Here is an 18,092-nt window from a genome sequence, read left to right as displayed (position 1 = left end):
AAATGGTACCGAGATTACTATGCCAAAAACAAACAAGCTGAAAGGAAACAATATCGAGACCATTATGCTGCTAATACCGAGGCAGAGAAGGAGAGAGCTAAAAAGTACAAGAAAACTAAACAATCAGGAGACAATGTTTAGCTCAAAAACACACCCGATAATAATGAAATTTTCATAATAAACACAATAGTTGCAGAGATTTTCTATTTACAAGTTAATACAAAAGATACATTAATGTGGTGGAAATAGGTTTGAATGAATCGTGCTGTCTATCACGAAGATATCAAGGAGTGTACAGCTAGAACTTTTTTCCACTGCGGTGGACATTTTCAGTACTTTGCTCTCCGTGAAAGAAAGTAGCAATGTCAGTTCCACCACTGATGACTTTATCATTATCACTGGAGTCTGAAGGAGTCATTGACTGACGAGGAACTACTTGTTGCGAAGGTTTTCCACCGCAGTGGAATTGTGCTCGTTTAAAACATTCATATCGTCGTCATCCATTTCATCATCAACATTCATCCAGTAGTGTTCAGAGTAGAAATCAGAAGAGTCCAAAGCTTGACACTCTGGTGACATAAACCATTCCTTGATTTTTGGAATCATACTTTTAAACACTCTAAAGGACACTGCCAGCGTTTGGAATTTCGGATACTTTGACATAAAGGCATAGTGCTCCATATAGTAGTAGTAGGATGGTTTGGAGATGCCAAGTCTGCTGTTGACATAGTCCAAGAAGCGTCCCTTGTGCCCATCCCCAAATGTTTCCAGTAGTTTCATCAAGGACCTGGCTATCAGCATTACTTGTTTTGATGCCAGTACATCGGTCGCTTTGAGTTGCTTCATATTCAATCGGATGTATTTCGTCAGCCGGTTTTTGATTTCCTCAGCATCCAACCCAGTAAACCTGTATGACGACGACTCATCCAGCACACTGAGAGATTGATGTCGTAGTGTAGCATTTCAATAAGAATGATTTAGACTTTTCAGTGTCTGTTTTGACAGTTTCTGGCATTCCCCTTGACTGGTCAATTCCCTTCAATATAACCAGACAAATTTAATGTCAATTTGAGTGATTGTTGCCTCCAAGGTTGCATTAGGACATTTTCGCTGCTTCTTGACTCAGTTAGTAAAGTGGTTGTAGTCACTCATTTGATTGTTAATGAAAGAAGAGGAATTGAGAAGCTTCTGGGTTTATATACTCGGACGCCATTGGGATGTTTTAGAATGTCGTGGATTTTTTTTTCTTTCCTTTAAAAAAACAACAATGTTGAGAATCGCTCGCTACAAAAGCACTCTGGCCAAACTTTGGATCAAACACAACGGTGGCCAGGTTATTCAAGTTCCTACTGCCGGCTGTGACAGCGTCAGCGACCTGGTCAAGACCGTCAAGAAGGAACTACCCAAACAACTCACTGCATTTGACTCAAATGAACTCACTCTGCACCAGGCAGTGGATGCTACTGCCCTGGAACCTGATCTCCCAATATCGAGTATTTCTGCCGCCGGTCTGTCTGCCAAGTCACCACTCATCGTCAAGGCACCCGAAAAGAAGTCGAAGGTCGCATTGGTGTTGCAGTCGAATGCAACAATCGAGGAGAAAGAGTCGCTCTTGGAGGATTTTTTGCAGGCCAAGGACCGAGAAATGCAGGCCAAGGATTCTTTACTTGAAGAATTGAAAGAAAAGCTCCGCGGGATTGAATCAGAGCGCGACTTTTTGAAAGGCATGCTGAATGCATGCAGTATCCTGGAAAAGTACGAGAAACGTTTCAAGGACAAGAATCTCTCGCGGACTCAAAACTGGAAGATGCATTTGGACCGCAACCCAGCATTAAAGGCACGACTGCAAGAATGTAACAAAAACATCGCCTGGCACGACAAGGTTGTCGATATTTACAAGCACCTATCTGAAATCGTACACCAGGACACAAGCAGGCTTGGAGGCAGTCGATTCCTGGTGATGATCCGAAAGAATCTTCCGGAAATTGACGTGTGTTTTATCCAGGCGATTGCTGAGCAAATCTATGGTGAACACGTCAGAGTCAACGCGAAAGCAGATGAAGAGGATTAAAACCATATAGTTGCGCAAAATAATAAATAGTTTGATCATTATTTCTGTATTTTCACTTGCATATGTCAATGTCAGATACAGCGGAAATTTCTGCTGGAAACTAAAAACGATATTGTTCGATGCTCTACACATACTACTGACAAGTTCTTGAAAACGTTTGACACAATCACAAAAGGGAATATTTCCACATAAAATAACTCGGAATTTATCGAAATACATTGATGAACACCCAGAGTTGACACAATATTCCAATAATGTCATTCAAGTTCTTAAAACACTCACATATTCCATCCAAAAAGTGGTTTTACAACAATCTAAAGGGAGAATCAGTTTCATCAAACGATTATAATGAAATGGTATTCACTCACACCAACCTGTATGATTTGTTGGACGACTACAACAATTTGGATGTGAAGCCAGGCGTAGAAGCGACAAAGAAGCTGGGTAATTTCTTTCAGTCGTTGAATCTTGATATCCACAAAAACGGCATCTTTGTTCCTAGACTCACTCTGAAATATCTCTGGCACACAAAAAGCAAAGACTGCAAGTTTCAGTTATTCAAAGGGAATGAAGAATTGTACCACAAATACAGAGATAATCTGGTTGGTGGTCCAAGTATCGTATTTTATCATTATCAAGAAAAAGACGACCAGAATTAGAAAAGGAAAGCCTTGTCAGGGAATACTTGGATATGATACCAATGCTTTATATCTGTGGGCGATAAGTCAAGATATGCCGTGTGGTGAGCACCAAGTAGTTCAAGTCTATCCCGATATTCTGAAAGATGTCTTGGATAACACGTTCTTTGGAATGATAGAATGTGATATTGCTGTTCCTGAGCATTTAAAGGAATACTTTGCTGTAATGCCTCCTATTTTCAAGAATGTTGAGATTACATGCAATGATTTAAGCCTTGACACAGGCACATGTCAAACCAGATTACAAAAGTAACAGATTAGTTGAAAGTATGTTTGATGAGACGATGATGTTTGCTAATAAACTGCTGAAATGGTATCTTGGACTAATTGAAAGTGCACTTGTACCTGTCGCAATGTCAACCTTTGGAACTGTCGTTGCTGGAGTCGGTGCACTTCACGCACCAATGGTTGCAGGAGGTTGTGCTGCTATTGACTCTATTTCTGATCAACAGAAAGCTAAATCATAAAATAATCATTTTGAAAAGTATTCATTGAATAATACTTTTGATGACTGCAAGAATGGCTGTTCTTAGCCCTCCTTGAGCAATTTCATACTTTTCTAATTCAGCATCAGTTATGACCAAGTCACCAGTCTCCATCAAATCTTCAAAAAGAATTCCTTGTTCGGTAAAAGTTTCTTTGAGCTTGATGATATCAAATTCGGGTCTTTTTCGTTCAATTTTCATCTTGTCAAAGAAATGCTCTATATTCAGGTTGTGATCTACAGCTTGTTTCTTGGGAAGCTCTTCGTTGACGGTTAGGGCATAGTACAAGAATCCATCACGCAAGTTTTTGACATCGGTAACAACTATAAAGTCATTATCTGCAAATCGGTACAACATTTTGAAAGGCACAGGCTGAGAAAAAAATGAATCAGCTGTTGATATGACTTCAGAAAGAGATTGCATAGAGGAAACTTCCAGGTCAAATGCTCTTCCTTTGTATTTGATTGAAATGTGCTTTTCTTTGACAGCTGGAATCCATCCCTCTGCAACACCAAAACCTGTAGCATTTATCATACTAGCGAATGTTTCTCTGGCAACTTTTTTCAAGTTTTCAGTTGCAGCAGAACCACCAAAGGAGATCTCTTCAAAATGCTTCTCTAGAAATTCTTCAGATGATGGGTCTCGTTTCAGTTTTTCTGGAGTGTCTTCAATGGTGACTGAAGAAAGTCTATTTTCTTTTTCAACAATACTCTTTTTCCCCATACAATGGCAGCATCATAACCGATGAGTAAAAGATCCTTAAGGTATTCCATAGAAGAGGACACTGCTTTCGGATGTCCCTGTATTGTTACTGCTGTGATTCCAGAGTCTGTATCTCGGATTTTAGCAAGCATATTTACTTCAGAAAAGTATTCGGCAAGCAGTGTTTTGAGCCCTGCACAGTCTGAATTGATCGTTGCTTCTACAGACACCATTGGGGTATCAAGTGGGAGAGCATTGTAGAATTATGTGTATTTTGGCCTAACATTTTGATATTTGTTTGGGAAAGTTCATCAAACTGAAAATGGATGCCATCTGTAAAGAATTCTGGCCACTACAGCATTAAAATAAACTTATATCCTGGTTAAAATATTGAAAAGAGTTTGGCACAAAAGTCTCGATTATCTCGGGCTATATTTTGGTACAGGAAATATCAACTTTTACAATTCATCAAACAACTATGGGTCCCACTCTTGATAGTTCCATATACATTCATCAAAGATGTTTTACATAAAGCGTTGGTATGAGTATGGCAGTGAAAGTTCCTGATAATTCAAACTTATAATGTATCCAGTGCTCTATACCATTGTTTTTGACCTTGATTGCCTATCTCCGATAAATTGTTATATTTGACAACTTGCAAGCAAATTGAGCAGTAAATACTGGTCAAAAAACCGACTTATCTTTGAATCCAGCACATAAATCATCCAATAATTTCGGGCAATTAAATTCTGACTAGATTCTAAAAGCATGCCGGAAAAGATTGCAAGTTGGAATCAAAAGGACAAGATGATGACGACAAAGAAATGACAGGATAAAGCAGACTGGTAAAGGATGTAATTACCCACATGTCAAGTATAAAAAGGATAGCATAGTTTAATCAAAGAGTCTCGCCTAAAAAGCTGATATCGTTCTGTTCTCTATATATACTCATGGAGTCATAGCAATGACTTGGCTGATTCTTATTGAATCTTACAAATGTATGACTCTCATTTCTAGGATTTACGCATGAAAATTCTTTGTGTAGCGTCAAATACAACTCGACATTATAGATCTCTATTACAGGATGGCCACTTTGAAGCGTCGGGCGAAGCCATCTCAGACAAATTCCACCAAGCAAGTATGGACTCAAGATGACAGTGATAGTTCATCCAGTAGTGAATCAAAATCGGGGTGGCATTTCTCAGCAGATGTACTACAAGGGCATAGTACCAGCAAGAATTATGCCGCACTTGGGTTGAAACCAGACCATCTCTTGCGTCCATTATGGGTTTGCAACACTGGCCGTATTATTCTCGAGGCCTTTTCAGTCCTTACTTTCCAAGCGCAGGACTTTCTTACAGCGATCGCAGAACCTGTTTCTAGACCTGAGCATATTCATGAGTACCGATTGACCGAATACTCTTTATATGCAGCCATTTCTGTCGGACTAAGACCAAAAAGCATCATAGATGTTCTTGAGCTACTTAGCAAGTCACATCTTCCGGAGGAAGTAAAGGAGTTTATTCATAAACACTCGTGCTCATACGGCAAGGTCAAGGTTATTCTTCGAAATGGCCGTTTCTGGCTTGAAACAACAGATGATACTGTGCTAGCCAAGCTTCTGAACGATCCAATTATTAGTAACTCCTTGGTGATGGAGTCCAAAGGTAAAGAGTTCAGTTATCTGCTTGGATACTCCGCCGTGCAGTTGTTTTAATAATCTCTTGATACTAATTTATTTCAACAGACACATCTATACATATAGATGCTGCACTGCATGAAGATGAAGCAGCGTCAGACAACCGTTCTATTGATACATTTTTGGAAGAGGAATCAATGCCAGCCTCTACTACTTTAGAGCCAGGCTTGGATCTATTTGATTTGTTCAATGAAGATGCTTCCAAGCCAACACATATACCAGCATCCGGCGTTTCACAGATCTATAATACATCTGCAGTTCCATTAAAAACTAATATAGCCGGTTCTATAGCTGAGCGATTTGAACAGCTTTTGGGTGAGAGCTCGGCAGGAGAGGCCACTTTACAGATGACAAAGTCATTTGAAATCCACATGCAAGCTACTGAATCAGTGAAACGCCGTTGTGTCGATTTACTTCTCCCTGTATTGGAAGAGTATGATTTTTGTGCTGATTCTAGAAACCCAAATCTAGAAATGACTCTCAAGCCTTTTGCAAAACTCCGCCCTTATCAGGCTAATGGACTAAGTAAGGTATTTGGCAATGGGCGTGTTCGTAGCGGTGTAGTTGTATTGCCATGTGGCTCCGGAAAGACACTTGTTGGAGTAGCTGCGGCATGTACTGTTAAAAAAAACTGCCTTGTTTTATGCACATCTAGGTATTATCGTTTTGTTTGTAAAATACCGAGTTTGGGCGGGTTTAAACAGCTGCTGATTCTCAATATTTGTCTGATATTGATCAACCAGCGTGAGCGCTGAACAATGGCGTCGAGAATTTTGCCATTGGTCCACTATTAAAGAAGGCCATGTTGCCAAGTTTACATCGGGCTCAAAGGAAAAGGTACATTTAGGTTTTTGCGGTTGTCTGAACTTTTCACATCAACTACCTCTTCTGATCAATCTCTTATCAGTTTGTTGGCCCGGCAGGGGTAATGATTAGTACATACACCATGATCACATATTCGGGAAAACGTGCATACGATGCACAGAAATTGATGGAATTTATACAATCCCGCGAATGGGGTTTGCTGATTCTTGACGAAGTTCATGTGGTTCCTGCAGAGATGTTTCGTAAAGTATTTACTATTATTGGCACTCATTCAAAATTGGGGCTGACTGCAACGTTGGTCCGCGAAGATAACAAAATTGATAATCTCAACTATTTGATTGGGCCAAAGCTTTACGAGGCAAACTGGATGGAGTTGGCGCGAGGTGGACATATTGCCCGTGTACAGTGTGCACAAGTTTGGTGTGATATGACACCCGAGTTTTTTCGAGAATTTCTTCGGGAAAAGTCAAGGTAGGAGTAAAGCATTTGAGCGGATTGTTTGTACCAGCTATACCATATCTGCGCAACTGCCTTTTAAAACGGTTTCCATTAGAAAACGACAGTTGCTATATACAATGAATCCGCGCAAAGTGCAGGCGTGTCAGTATTTGGTGAATTTCCATGAAGCCATGGGAGATAAGATTATTGTATTTTCAGATAATGTGTTTGCCCTAAAGGTAAGAGTAGCTTAGACTAAATATTTCATAGTATTGCTATTTCTGTGTATCTAAAGGTTCAGAATGCAACCATTACTGTAGCACTATGCCACAAAACTTCACCGACCTTTTATTTACGGTGGAACTTCTCAGAGTGAAAGGTTTCGTGTACTACAGCAATTTCGCTTTAACCCAGCACTAAATACTATTTTTTTGAGTAAAGTCGGAGATACATCAATTGATCTGCCAGAGGCTTCTTGTCTGATTCAAATAAGTTCTCATTATGGAAGCAGACGTCAAGAGGCGCAGAGACTGGGTATGCTGATTGTAACCAAATATAAGGTGTTAATGAGTGGGTCGTTTATAGTCTGAGCCATGATCACTTGTGATGGGCTGATGCTTTATTTTGGTCTAGGGAGAATCTTGCGTGCAAAACGAGGCACGGACACAGGCTACAATGCATATTTTTACACTCTTGTATCAAAAGATACAGAGGAAATGTACTATGCTACAAAACGACAGCAGTTTCTCATTGATCAGGGATATAGTTTTCGAGTATGTGTTTGCTATTCAAGCATATGTGAATTGCCTGAATATCTTGCTAATGCGATATTGATTCCAAACGTTTTTTCCAGATTATCACGCATATTGAAGGTATGGACGATTCTGCAGGTCTTGCATACAGCTCTTTGAAAGATCAGCTCGAGCTTCTTAATACGGTACTCATTTCAACAGAGGCAGACTATGAGCGTGATGTTCATCAGGATGAGCTAGACGATGCATTACAGACATATGAAAGTGAGGAGGAGGCTGAAATTGAGGGAGTTCAATGGATGATGAGAAGTTCTGGAACCATGAAGTCGTTATCAGGAGCAGATTCTATGGCATATCTAGAGTTTAACAGAGGAACGCCCAGCATACTACGTGGAAAGCGTCGACGATTTCGCGAGTAACTTTGCTGTTTAATTATGAACATAGGGCTACTGCAGTATGATGGTATTGATCTTGATTGGTTTCTCTACTATTTGGTACAAATCCATTGTATATATATGGATTTACCAATATTGGCGTTTTCCATTTATTTTCTAGTATTCGTGTTTTATCAAAGCTAGTATTTAGAATTTTCTGCATAAAGCCACAGTTTGCTAGCTTATGGGCTTTAACTACTAATAAAACTGGATAGGCTTGTAATGGGTTGTTAATGTTTTTGCTAAAGTGAAGAACTGTGTTACAGATTACATGCATTGATGGTGTCCAACCAATTGATATTGCACTGCAAAAAAACAGTTTTTTGTCATAATATAGTTGAAGCATTGTTTAATGTTGGATAGGATAGTGTTGAGATCTTGAATGCACATTTTGAGCATTCCATTCGAGATTTTCCGTTCAGCCAGCAACTCATTACATCTAAACCAACCAGATTTTGCTTTAGATTGATCATGTCCAGCCTTCTGCATTAAATATGAATCCATCAGGTTTCTACAACTGTTATTTCCACCACAGAAATTAGTCATACTTGTGATTCAAAGCAGCTCGTCAACATGGTTGTGCTATATTCGTTAATCTACAACCAAACCGTATTATATGCTGGCAAGTACTGTCAATTCATCTAGGATTATAACTAGAAATGACAGTACCAAACAAGTGCATGTGTGATCAATAGAATATACTTTTGGAACACTAATCTGTAAAGCAATTATTTATTCCAAAGGCTATTACAAGATACAGAAAAGTGGTTCATTTTATGTGAATACGGCTTAATTTGCAAGTAGTTTATTTGGCTAAATTTTTCACTGGAGCAAATAGGCAAAAATGAATCAAGTTCGTGCTTCAAGTTTACACTCCCTTTCGCAATCATGGTCAGTTTTGGTTGTTCGTAGTGCCCATCCATCCCCAGAAACCACATATATATGCATTTCAATACCCTAGTAGACCATGCATGAACCTTTCTATGCATCCATTCATCAGACTTTTATAGTATAGTCTTGGATGGATGCATGCATGGAAACAAGTCAGCTTTTCAAAGGATTTGCATGACCAAAATGGGACTATGAGACTTGCTTGGACCTGAAAGTTGTATGTAATGACTTATACAGGAACAAACAGAGCATTTATGATTTTGGCCTTTTCATTTTAGCCCACCCAAGTCGGAAAATTCCGTTAATATGAATCCTTACTATCCATTGATCTTTAGAATAGTAGGAGCAGGTGTATTATATAGGCAGATTTGCTAACATTTCCCTGTTTTTTACTATAGTCTCTTGTGGTTCCCAATAGCGGTCAATTCCAATACATTATTCGTTTGCTTAACACCAACATTGATGGTAAGCGCAAGATTATGTACGCTCTGACTTCGATCAAAGGTATTGGCCGTCGTTATGCCAACTTGGTTCTTAAAAAGGCAGATATTGATCTCAACAAGAGGTAATCATTTTTCAAGTTCAGGAAATGTCACAGTATATTTTGAACCAGTGATATGATAACGATACTGACTATTTTTATGGTATAGAGCTGGTGAGGTTACAAACGACGAGCTTGAGCGTGTCGTTACTATTATGCAGAACCCCCGTCAATACAAGATTCCTGACTGGTTCCTTAACAGACAAAAGGACATCAAGGATGGTAAATACACCCAGGTTATTGCAAACGCCCTTGACAACAAGCTTCGTGAGGATCTTGAACGTCTCAAGAAGATCCGTGCTCATCGTGGTCTCCGTCACTACTGGGGGGTTCGTGTTCGTGGTCAGCACACCAAGACCACTGGCCGTCGTGGACGCACAGTCGGTGTTTCCAAGAAGAAGGGCTAAAATCGTTGATCAGTCTAGCAAGGTAGGCTTGCATTGATTTATTTAGTCTGCATCTTGTTATTTTTCACAAACTATGCCTGCTACGACCATGTTGATGCACAGTGATGAATTTCAAATTTCTTATCTACATTGCCTGAGGCATTTTATGCCAGTGCAGAACATCTGTGATATGAGTGCTATTCAACATGGTTATTGCAGCAGTATGCATGTTTATTGGATCTGATTTTGATGATCAGTACTAATACTAACTTTGAACAAGTTTATTCTAGGCTTTTCAATTGTGTTCCATAAAGCTTGGTACTTTGGCTTTGCAATTTCAATGAATCAAGTTTACTTTTCTTAAACATTGGCTTTATTTATTGCATCTCGCATTGTTTGGATTGCTAGTGGAGCAGAAGGGTGCCCAAATATACCAGTTCCAGAAACAATGACATTTGCACCGGCTTTGGCAGCTAGTCCGATATTGTGTATGTCAATACCACCATCCACTTGGATATCAAGGTTGGGGAATTTAGATCGTAAAGCTGCAACTTTTTCCAAGCATTCAGGCATCATTTTTTGACCGCCGAATCCAGGTTCTAAAGAGAGTGTTAATATAGCTTGATATAGGACTGTTGATTACGCAATAGATTTCCAATCAACTCACCAACAGTCATGATCAGAACTTGATCTAGCCTGGGAATAAGATCAATGATGGTTTCGATTTCAGTTTTTGGCTTGAGGCTGATGCCTACTTTCATTCCAGTTGCTTGAATACGATCGATGAGTTTGGAAGCGTTGTCTAGAATAACGAAACATGATGCATTAGGGCTGAATAGCGATTGAGCCAGATGATTGGAAAACCTTGAGCGATGGAGGATAAAACCAGTAGTCATTTCACTATGCTTACCTGTTGCTTCAATATGAAAAGTGAACAGAGAGGCTCCAGCTGCTGCAAATGAATCAACCCATTGTTCGGGATTGGTTACCATGAGATGGCAATCTGTTTAAAACACATGATATAGAGTTGAGTGTGCAAGTGGAGTCGATTAGTTTTAGCACAATTCAACATTGGTCTTTGCCAGGGCTTTGAAAAAACATTTTAAATGATTGTTTTCTAGACAATCAAGTCAAAGGTAGCGCAGTATATATCAAAGAGTACAAAGTGCATACCAAGAAAGGCGTCTGTATGCTTGCGCAGACACTTGACGATTGGAGCACCTAAAGTCAGATTAGGTACAAAGTGGCCATCCTTGAAGATGATGGATTGGATTAGTATGAAAGTTGGTATGTTGAGCATTGGATGCAAGTATATACTAGAACATGGCAGTCAGTGAACCAAGCTTACCATGACGTCCATGTGTAAGTAGTCGGCACCTGCATCAACCATCCGCTTGGCTTCTGACGCAAGACAGGCAAAGTCACTGGAAAGCATCGAGGGAGCAATCTTGGCTACGGGCATCTTGAACTGTTTGATAATAGGCAAAGCTTTGAAAAACACTTTCGTCATGGACAAGGTTGCAAGAATTGCTGGCCATCCAAGAACTTGTTTGCTTTGTTTCAAAATCGAATCAACTCAATTATTAGCTACTCTGTCGTGTAAAAGGAATCAAAGGATGAATAGTCTATTAGAAAGCAAGTCTTTCAAGCAATCTTATTCAAAACACTAGTCAGTCCACCCCTTGAGCTACAACAAAACTTATTGACAATCCTAACAAAAACAATTGGCTGTTTATTTCAACGACGAGGAGATCCAGATCTCGAGCGGTCACGGCGACGAGGAGGACTAACATTCACAATTTCAAGAGTTAGAAAATTCTCGGTAAAACAGAAAATCATATACTTGAGCTAGCTTACCTGCGATCACGGTCTCTGTCTCTTCTGTCATAATCGCGGTCACGGTCATATCCTCGATCACGGTCACGGTCATACCCACGGTCACGGTCACGACCACGGTCTCCGCGATCATAGCCTCGATCGTAGCTACGATCGTAGCCCCTGTCTCTACGAGGACTAAACACCACGAGTTTAATCAGTAAAAGTGTTTGAGATTCAAGAAAAAGTCGAAAAGGGTTATGATAAAATACCTGCGATCACGACTAAAAATAAGGTTTTGTTAGTCCAGGTTATCAATTCAAATCTGTAAATTAAAACAGGTTGGTGATCCAAGCCATGTCACTTACCCACCACCACCGCTATTGGGACACTCACGAGCCCAGTGGCCTGTTTCTCCACACTATAAGCATGTTAATTCAAATGTTTACCTGGTTTCATTAAAAAAGCATGCAAACATGACTACATCAACCAAAAATACCTTGAAGCAACCATCACTTCGCTCACCACCGCGACGACCACCGGCCTTGGCCCATTCAACGTACATTTTGGCACCATTGAATTCAAACTAGTCATTCCCAAAGCATTGTAATTAGAATCAAGATAAAGGCAATATCATTTCGGTGAAAACAAAAGCTACCTCGGTTTCTTGACCAGCCTTTACAGCTTCCTCGGCATCACGCTTATCCTCATATTCGACAAATCCAAAGCTGACCTAAAACATCGACATTGTATTTGCAAGTTAAACCCAGTAAACTTTTAAAGCAAATGCCACAATATAGAAATAGTACACATACAGATGCTCCGTGTTTGACATCGCAGCTAATCATGCGTAAATGCAATGTATAATAAAAACAAGTCAATTAAAAGAAAGCGGCAAATCAGTTAGTAAGCCATGTGTCAGAAACAGCCATTGTTCTCATCGCATTGACAAGTTTTAAGCCAGTCAGATCAAGATTCTCAAAACCGTATATATATATGGACGACAATGCTCCAAACTGAGTTTTCGCTTGTCAAACAGGAGCTCCAGTTTAAAGTGCATGCCATACATTGCTATCACATCTCAGAGTGACGTAATTAAGATTAGGGCATTATGAATAGCAAAACCTACCGAATGATCTTGCCATACTTGCGGAAAATGTCTTCCAAATCCGAACTGCGAGCGTCTGAGGAAATCATTGCGAGCGTCAGCATACATCAAGAAACAGAGACAAGGGAGAGGGAGAGCGCACACAACGGACACTTGTAGTGACGCAAACCGCCAAGAAGAATATCTGGAGCGGGTCAGCAAAAGAACAATTGGCTGGGGTCAGAGTAGCAACTGCCTGACCAAGTGGAGATATCGAGGTAGGTTCAACCGCAGACAGGGCAATAATGGTCCCAGTCTCTCCCATGCCATCAACATCCATCTTCATTACAACGACAAGAACACAGTGATGCTATCGACAAGAAACTAACGCAGGTGATGGTAGAATAAAGCGAACAGCAATGGGGAGAGCCAATGTAAAAGAATCAGACTCAAATGCTGCACCTGGATGAAGCAGCTCACCATCGACTGGCTAGCAAGACCACTGCTATCCACTACACAGGTCTTTGAAGATGCCATGGATAACTGCAGGTCCTCTTTGGAAACACCCACACCCCTTCACACACATGCACTCAGCGACAAAATCAACAACACCACCTTCGGGAACTCGGCCAATAAAGAGAACTGACATAGTTTTTCTTCGTTGGATTGGAAAACAAAATGCAATAAATTTCATTTTAATCAGCGCTCGGACACCCGGTTAAATCTGCGATTGTATTTGAAGAACCAGCACTGCCATTTCTATTGTCCACGGCGCAAGACTGTTCAAGTCGAACGTTAGTTCAAGTCTGTGATTTACATTCAAAAATCTGCGATCTTATTGCTCAATCTTAGTACCTGCAAAACACAAAAATGTACCAGTACGATAGATAGTGCCATCCCTCTGTAATAAACAGACATAATGCAATAGTTCCTGTCGCATGCGCGCAAATATCTATTGGTTGGGTCAGCCAATAGTCTTGTTAATCTATTGCCTTTTTAGCTTTGGCTGGTGTCCATTTTCATTCATTTTCATTCATTTCACTTACTGATGGTGTTGGACACTGCACTAAACATGGTCCTCCCAGAAAACAACCCTATAAATTCTGTTGCAAAACAAATCCATGACAGAACCAGTGCTGCTACAATCCTGTTTCATAATTATAGTTTATAGTCGTGTCCAATCATTTCTATAAACCTGATAAAAATGTGCAGACCTACTGCCAATTTGATACCCATGAAAAGCATAATGGATGTTGAATAAATTATAGTATATCTAAACTTACGACTGATTAAAACTTTTGTAATCCAATGTAGATGATATAGGTAGTGCTGCCATAATGTTACCATCCTGATTCATGTTACATCAAGAGATTGTTGTATGGGTAAAGATTAACAAATGGTTTCATGGCACTTTCATATTTATCATCTTTTACTTTCAAATATGATGAGGCTTGATTTTACTTTTGTTAGAAAAGCCATAATGGTTGCAATGAGATGGCTGACTGTCACCAAAAATCGAGCAGGAACGATAGAATCAATGCTAGCCATTTAATGTGTCCTATATTAAAAGTGTCGTTTATAATCAAAGGTTGATGTTGGTTTAACGCATTAAATGACTGGTTTTATATAGTTGTGCTTTCCCCTAAACTCCGCTTAAATATCAATACCTCAATCTGAACGCGTTTGATAAAGTCTGGTTATAGTGCCCGTCTAGAATCTATCTTGACTACGAATCAGCATTGGGGAATGACACATTTGCGCATCGACCATGGAATTCATTGAAACACCTTATAATACAAGTATGTCTTCATTACAAATAAAACCTCTGTCAACATCAACTTTGGATATCTCCGACTCGAAGCACCATCCTCAAGCTGGGTATTCCACCTCGCTCTGTTCACAAGCAACGCATATCCATTTGTCCAAAGATATTCCAAAACAAGAAAACAATAGCCGTATAGATCCAATCCATGACGACAACCTTGCTTTATTGATGGTACATAGGTTTCCACATCTCACTTTGACCCAACGATGCCAATTTCTACATCAGTTGTTAAAGTGTTGTGATCCATCAGACATGCAATTCCTAGCAACAGTAATACCTATGTTGCATCGTGACTTTATCACACTACTTCCTCTCAACATTTCTCAAATGATACTCATCTATATCCATCCACGAGATCTAGGCACGTCTGCTCAAGTTTCATGGGCTTGGAATCGAGCTGTTTCTAACAAGAAATTATGGGAGCAGCTTTATGGAATGATTGGCTTACAGTCCATGGTAGATGTATTTTTTCAATCAACCAAAAGCGTCACAGCCAATGCAAAGCGTTTGTCGTTTATGAGTCGCTGGGCAAGCGGAAAGTTCAAGTATAGATCCTTTCAAGCGCATACACTAGGGATCCTGACACTTGCATTTGATGGAAAGTATATCGGAACCGGAAGCACAGATAAAACTTGCAAAATTAGCTCAGTCAGTACAGGTGAGTGTCTACGAACCTTGAAAGGCCATGACGAGGCTGTATTGACCGTACAATTCGACAAAGACAAGGTCAGTCGCGACTAAATCTCGACTACAATCCCATACTGCATACAGATTATGTCTAGAAATATAAATATATATTAACAGTATTACAATTATTTTGATATGAAACAACAGGTATGTACTGGAAGGTGAGAATTGCTTTTGAATCACACAATCTAGTCTAGCTACAATCAATATAGCATGTGTTTCTTTTAAATTAAAATAGCACTATTTGATGAAAATTATATTTAGTGCAGACTCAACAATCAGAATTTGGCTTAATAAAGACGATGGGCCATTACAGCACATTCTAACTGGACATACTGGAGCAGTAACGTGCTTGAAATACGTTGGGAATTGTTTAATTACAGGTTCAGAAGACAAAACTATAAAGATTTGGGACATGGTAAATGTCGGTGTACAACCAGATCCGTCTGATTTACCAGTTGACACCACTACCCTTTACCGCAGAACAAATGATAAGCACAAAGACAAAAATCGCAAGACAGCTATGCATATCATTAAATCACATTCTTCATTCAAAAAATCAGACATTTCACTTTCTGATTGTGGCGTTGCCATGGACCACAATAAAATGACAACGTCGTCGTCCGTTGTAGCATCACAAAAGTTGTCAAAACCCAATGGCATAGTTATGAGTACTGTCGATCGTACAACTCGAGCATCTCAGTCGTCGTGTATAAATATCCGTACTTTATATGGTCACACGGGTGGAATCAAATCATTGGATTTTCATAATGGAATCTTGATTAGTGGAGATCTTCATGGAATTATCAAGTTTTGGCATATTAAAAGGTAGGTAAATTGCCATTATACAGATCGATACATTGTGAGAAAGTATAGTCGTATTAATGCCAGCTTTATGCATAACAACTCCTTGCTATAAAATAGTGGAAACTGTGTAGCAACGTATTTTTTAGATCATGCTTGTCTAGATGCTCCTCTTACATTAATTGACAAACACATGGGCCAATCGCAGATAAAAAACCCACATGCGCGCTCCGACCCCGTATCATCGTTGGTGTTTAACGATTCCAGACTATTGTTTGGAATGCTCTCTGGAATCGTGTACCTCTATGATGTACATAATATTCCATTGGTTTCTAAAATCCAAAGTGTAGGATATGACCAACTTTCAGAATGGGCATCTCATCCTAATACCTTTTTTTTAAACAGAATATACCACTCGCACAAATCAATGCCATTATGCCAGAAAACCTCGGCAGATGCTTCATCACATTTTGAATTTGACTCTCAATCATCTACAGCAAACACATGCATGGTTGAACATGGCGCTTCAAAAATCAGCCCACAACGCCTTAATACAAATAGTCAAAAGGTAGCACAAGGAAAATGGTCTTTGTGTGTACGTGCGGATGACTGGAGATTGATGAGTGCTGGCTCTGAAGGAAAGTGCACTGTTTGGAATCATCGCACTGGTAAAATGATCTACCAACTCAATGCCATCAGCGACGCTGCAGATGACGGACCACGTCAAGACGCAACTTTGAAATTGTCTGCGCCAGTTGGACGACAGGAAAGCCTTGACCAAGAGGCCAAAGCGGCGACTGACAGTCAATCACAGCCTACAGATGTGTGCCAGACATCAACAAATATATCTATAGGACATTCAAAGTCATTAATGGGTAGAGTTCTTACTGGAGTAGCATTTGATGATGGCTGTATTGTCGCTAGCAGCACGGATGGGTCTGTAAAGATATGGGATGCAAAATAAAACAATCGGGTTTGCTGATCATGAAGTTATTTTGACGTACATAATAACCAACGATACATTGACTTTTATCGAGAAACTATATTTCCAACAATCGCGTCTTTTGCAAAGTAGACCCAATGCAGAGTCAAGATTGATGTAATAATTCAGTTACCGCTGTATTCAGCAAGATGTATCATTAAATAATAGTGCCAATACATAAACAGCTAGTCTCATGAAATGATTGATGTCACCACATTTATTGGACAACATTGTGCCCTTTAAACTCGTAAAGTTTACTGGCTTTTGCTCATTTTTGTATAAACTGAGCAAATGTTCACATTACGGTTTCAATAAATCCCATATTTGTCCAATCTCCAACTCTCGTTTCATCCAAGCCGAATATTACAATATTGGGAGATTGGCATAGAAGCAGCTGTTGTATTTCCAAGATATGTAATCTGGGTTCTTGAACTAGAGCCATCCAAGATTCTAGAGTACAAGGTCAAGTTTGACAAGTCAAATCCAATATCTGGATTGTAATGAATGAATCTGGGTTTAAACTTGGTGATCGTACAATACGTGGTTATGCAAAGTGTGGATAATCTCAGTTCAAAATTATAGTCTGACTGTGTGCATCATATAATGAACGTTGTGTTTTGAAGAATCGAGAATGTCTATTGAAGAATTGGGAATGTCAATTTGCAGTAGGAAAGCGTAACGATTATTTGGTCATTGTCTATCCCAAAGCAAAAGGTAATCACTGCAAAATAAATACAAAATAGTCCATTTTGTGAATACAGCTGTGAAATAATCCCTGGTTCATGTGGTAGTATATTTCCAGTAGACTCATTGTCCAGTTTTTGCATCATCCAGCATTTTGCGATGCTCTGCCTTGCGCCTTGACAAAATATCGTATTTAATGAGCTGTAAGGCGGCAAAGCCAACCAGTGCGAATGCTCCCCTAAAGCAAACCCATCCAAAACTGTTAGGCTTAAAGTACTAGAGTATC

At 39.7% G+C, this 18,092-nt stretch overlaps 9 protein-coding genes across 9 annotated transcripts; 5 read left to right on the top strand and 4 right to left on the bottom strand.

Moving 5' to 3' along the window:
• Nucleotides 1-8: 8 nt before the first annotated feature.
• BATDEDRAFT_37428 (uncharacterized protein) lies at nt 9-1,616 on the bottom strand. The gene has a single exon (XM_006681949.1). The coding sequence runs from the start codon at nt 844-846 to the stop codon at nt 433-435; it is 414 nt and encodes a 137-aa protein (XP_006682012.1). The 5' UTR covers nt 847-1,616; the 3' UTR covers nt 9-432.
• Nucleotides 1,617-2,325: 709 nt separating this feature from the next.
• Nucleotides 2,326-3,022, top strand: BATDEDRAFT_27620 (uncharacterized protein; the record flags this gene model as incomplete). Its single annotated transcript, XM_006681854.1, is given in 2 exon segments — nt 2,326-2,691; nt 2,711-3,022. 2 exon segments carry the CDS (start codon nt 2,326-2,328, stop codon nt 3,020-3,022), a joined length of 678 nt encoding a protein of 225 aa, XP_006681917.1.
• Nucleotides 3,023-3,038: 16 nt separating this feature from the next.
• On the top strand, nt 3,039-3,236 carry BATDEDRAFT_91783 (uncharacterized protein; the record flags this gene model as incomplete). The annotated part of the gene is made up of 1 exon (XM_006682014.1): nt 3,039-3,236. One exon carries the CDS (start codon nt 3,039-3,041, stop codon nt 3,234-3,236), a length of 198 nt encoding a protein of 65 aa, XP_006682077.1.
• A 21-nt stretch (nt 3,237-3,257) lies between these two features.
• BATDEDRAFT_27619 (uncharacterized protein) lies at nt 3,258-4,189 on the bottom strand (the record flags this gene model as incomplete). The annotated part of the gene is made up of 2 exons (XM_006681853.1): nt 3,258-3,965; nt 4,067-4,189. 2 exons carry the CDS (start codon nt 4,187-4,189, stop codon nt 3,258-3,260), a joined length of 831 nt encoding a protein of 276 aa, XP_006681916.1.
• Nucleotides 4,190-5,040: 851 nt separating this feature from the next.
• BATDEDRAFT_20761 (uncharacterized protein) lies at nt 5,041-8,325 on the top strand (the record flags this gene model as incomplete). Its single annotated transcript, XM_006681830.1, has 9 exons — nt 5,041-5,635; nt 5,851-6,310; nt 6,399-6,492; nt 6,563-6,951; nt 7,034-7,157; nt 7,239-7,452; nt 7,552-7,691; nt 7,772-8,132; nt 8,226-8,325. 8 exons carry the CDS (start codon nt 5,041-5,043, stop codon nt 8,087-8,089), a joined length of 2,334 nt encoding a protein of 777 aa, XP_006681893.1. The 3' UTR covers nt 8,090-8,132; nt 8,226-8,325.
• Nucleotides 8,326-9,301: 976 nt separating this feature from the next.
• Nucleotides 9,302-10,289, top strand: BATDEDRAFT_91663 (uncharacterized protein; the record flags this gene model as incomplete). Its single annotated transcript, XM_006682013.1, has 4 exons — nt 9,302-9,334; nt 9,394-9,560; nt 9,646-9,965; nt 10,213-10,289. 3 exons carry the CDS (start codon nt 9,302-9,304, stop codon nt 9,941-9,943), a joined length of 498 nt encoding a protein of 165 aa, XP_006682076.1. The 3' UTR covers nt 9,944-9,965; nt 10,213-10,289.
• Nucleotides 10,283-11,384, bottom strand: BATDEDRAFT_13975 (ribulose-phosphate 3-epimerase RPE1; the record flags this gene model as incomplete). Its single annotated transcript, XM_006681795.1, has 5 exons — nt 10,283-10,521; nt 10,590-10,724; nt 10,833-10,925; nt 11,096-11,174; nt 11,262-11,384. 5 exons carry the CDS (start codon nt 11,382-11,384, stop codon nt 10,283-10,285), a joined length of 669 nt encoding a protein of 222 aa, XP_006681858.1.
• Nucleotides 11,385-11,639: 255 nt separating this feature from the next.
• Nucleotides 11,640-13,467, bottom strand: BATDEDRAFT_32353 (uncharacterized protein; the record flags this gene model as incomplete). Its single annotated transcript, XM_006681908.1, has 9 exons — nt 11,640-11,708; nt 11,780-11,935; nt 12,010-12,021; nt 12,106-12,158; nt 12,237-12,323; nt 12,396-12,470; nt 12,553-12,577; nt 12,867-12,923; nt 13,442-13,467. Coding segments are annotated over 9 exons (540 nt in total), but the record flags the coding sequence as incomplete, so codon positions are not given.
• A 1,184-nt stretch (nt 13,468-14,651) lies between these two features.
• BATDEDRAFT_91662 (uncharacterized protein) lies at nt 14,652-17,129 on the top strand. The gene is made up of 4 exons (XM_006682012.1): nt 14,652-15,375; nt 15,454-15,483; nt 15,575-16,164; nt 16,261-17,129. The coding sequence occupies exons 1-4, from the start codon at nt 14,818-14,820 to the stop codon at nt 17,102-17,104; spliced, it is 2,022 nt and encodes a 673-aa protein (XP_006682075.1). The 5' UTR covers nt 14,652-14,817; the 3' UTR covers nt 17,105-17,129.
• Nucleotides 17,130-18,092: the final 963 nt, after the last annotated feature.

Source organism: Batrachochytrium dendrobatidis (genome assembly GCF_000203795.2).
Source record: "Batrachochytrium dendrobatidis JAM81 unplaced genomic scaffold BATDEscaffold_14, whole genome shotgun sequence".
Classification (NCBI taxonomy): domain Eukaryota; kingdom Fungi; phylum Chytridiomycota; class Chytridiomycetes; order Rhizophydiales; genus Batrachochytrium; species Batrachochytrium dendrobatidis.
Note: the sequence above shows the minus strand (reverse complement) of the source record. Positions and strands in the feature narration are given on the sequence as shown.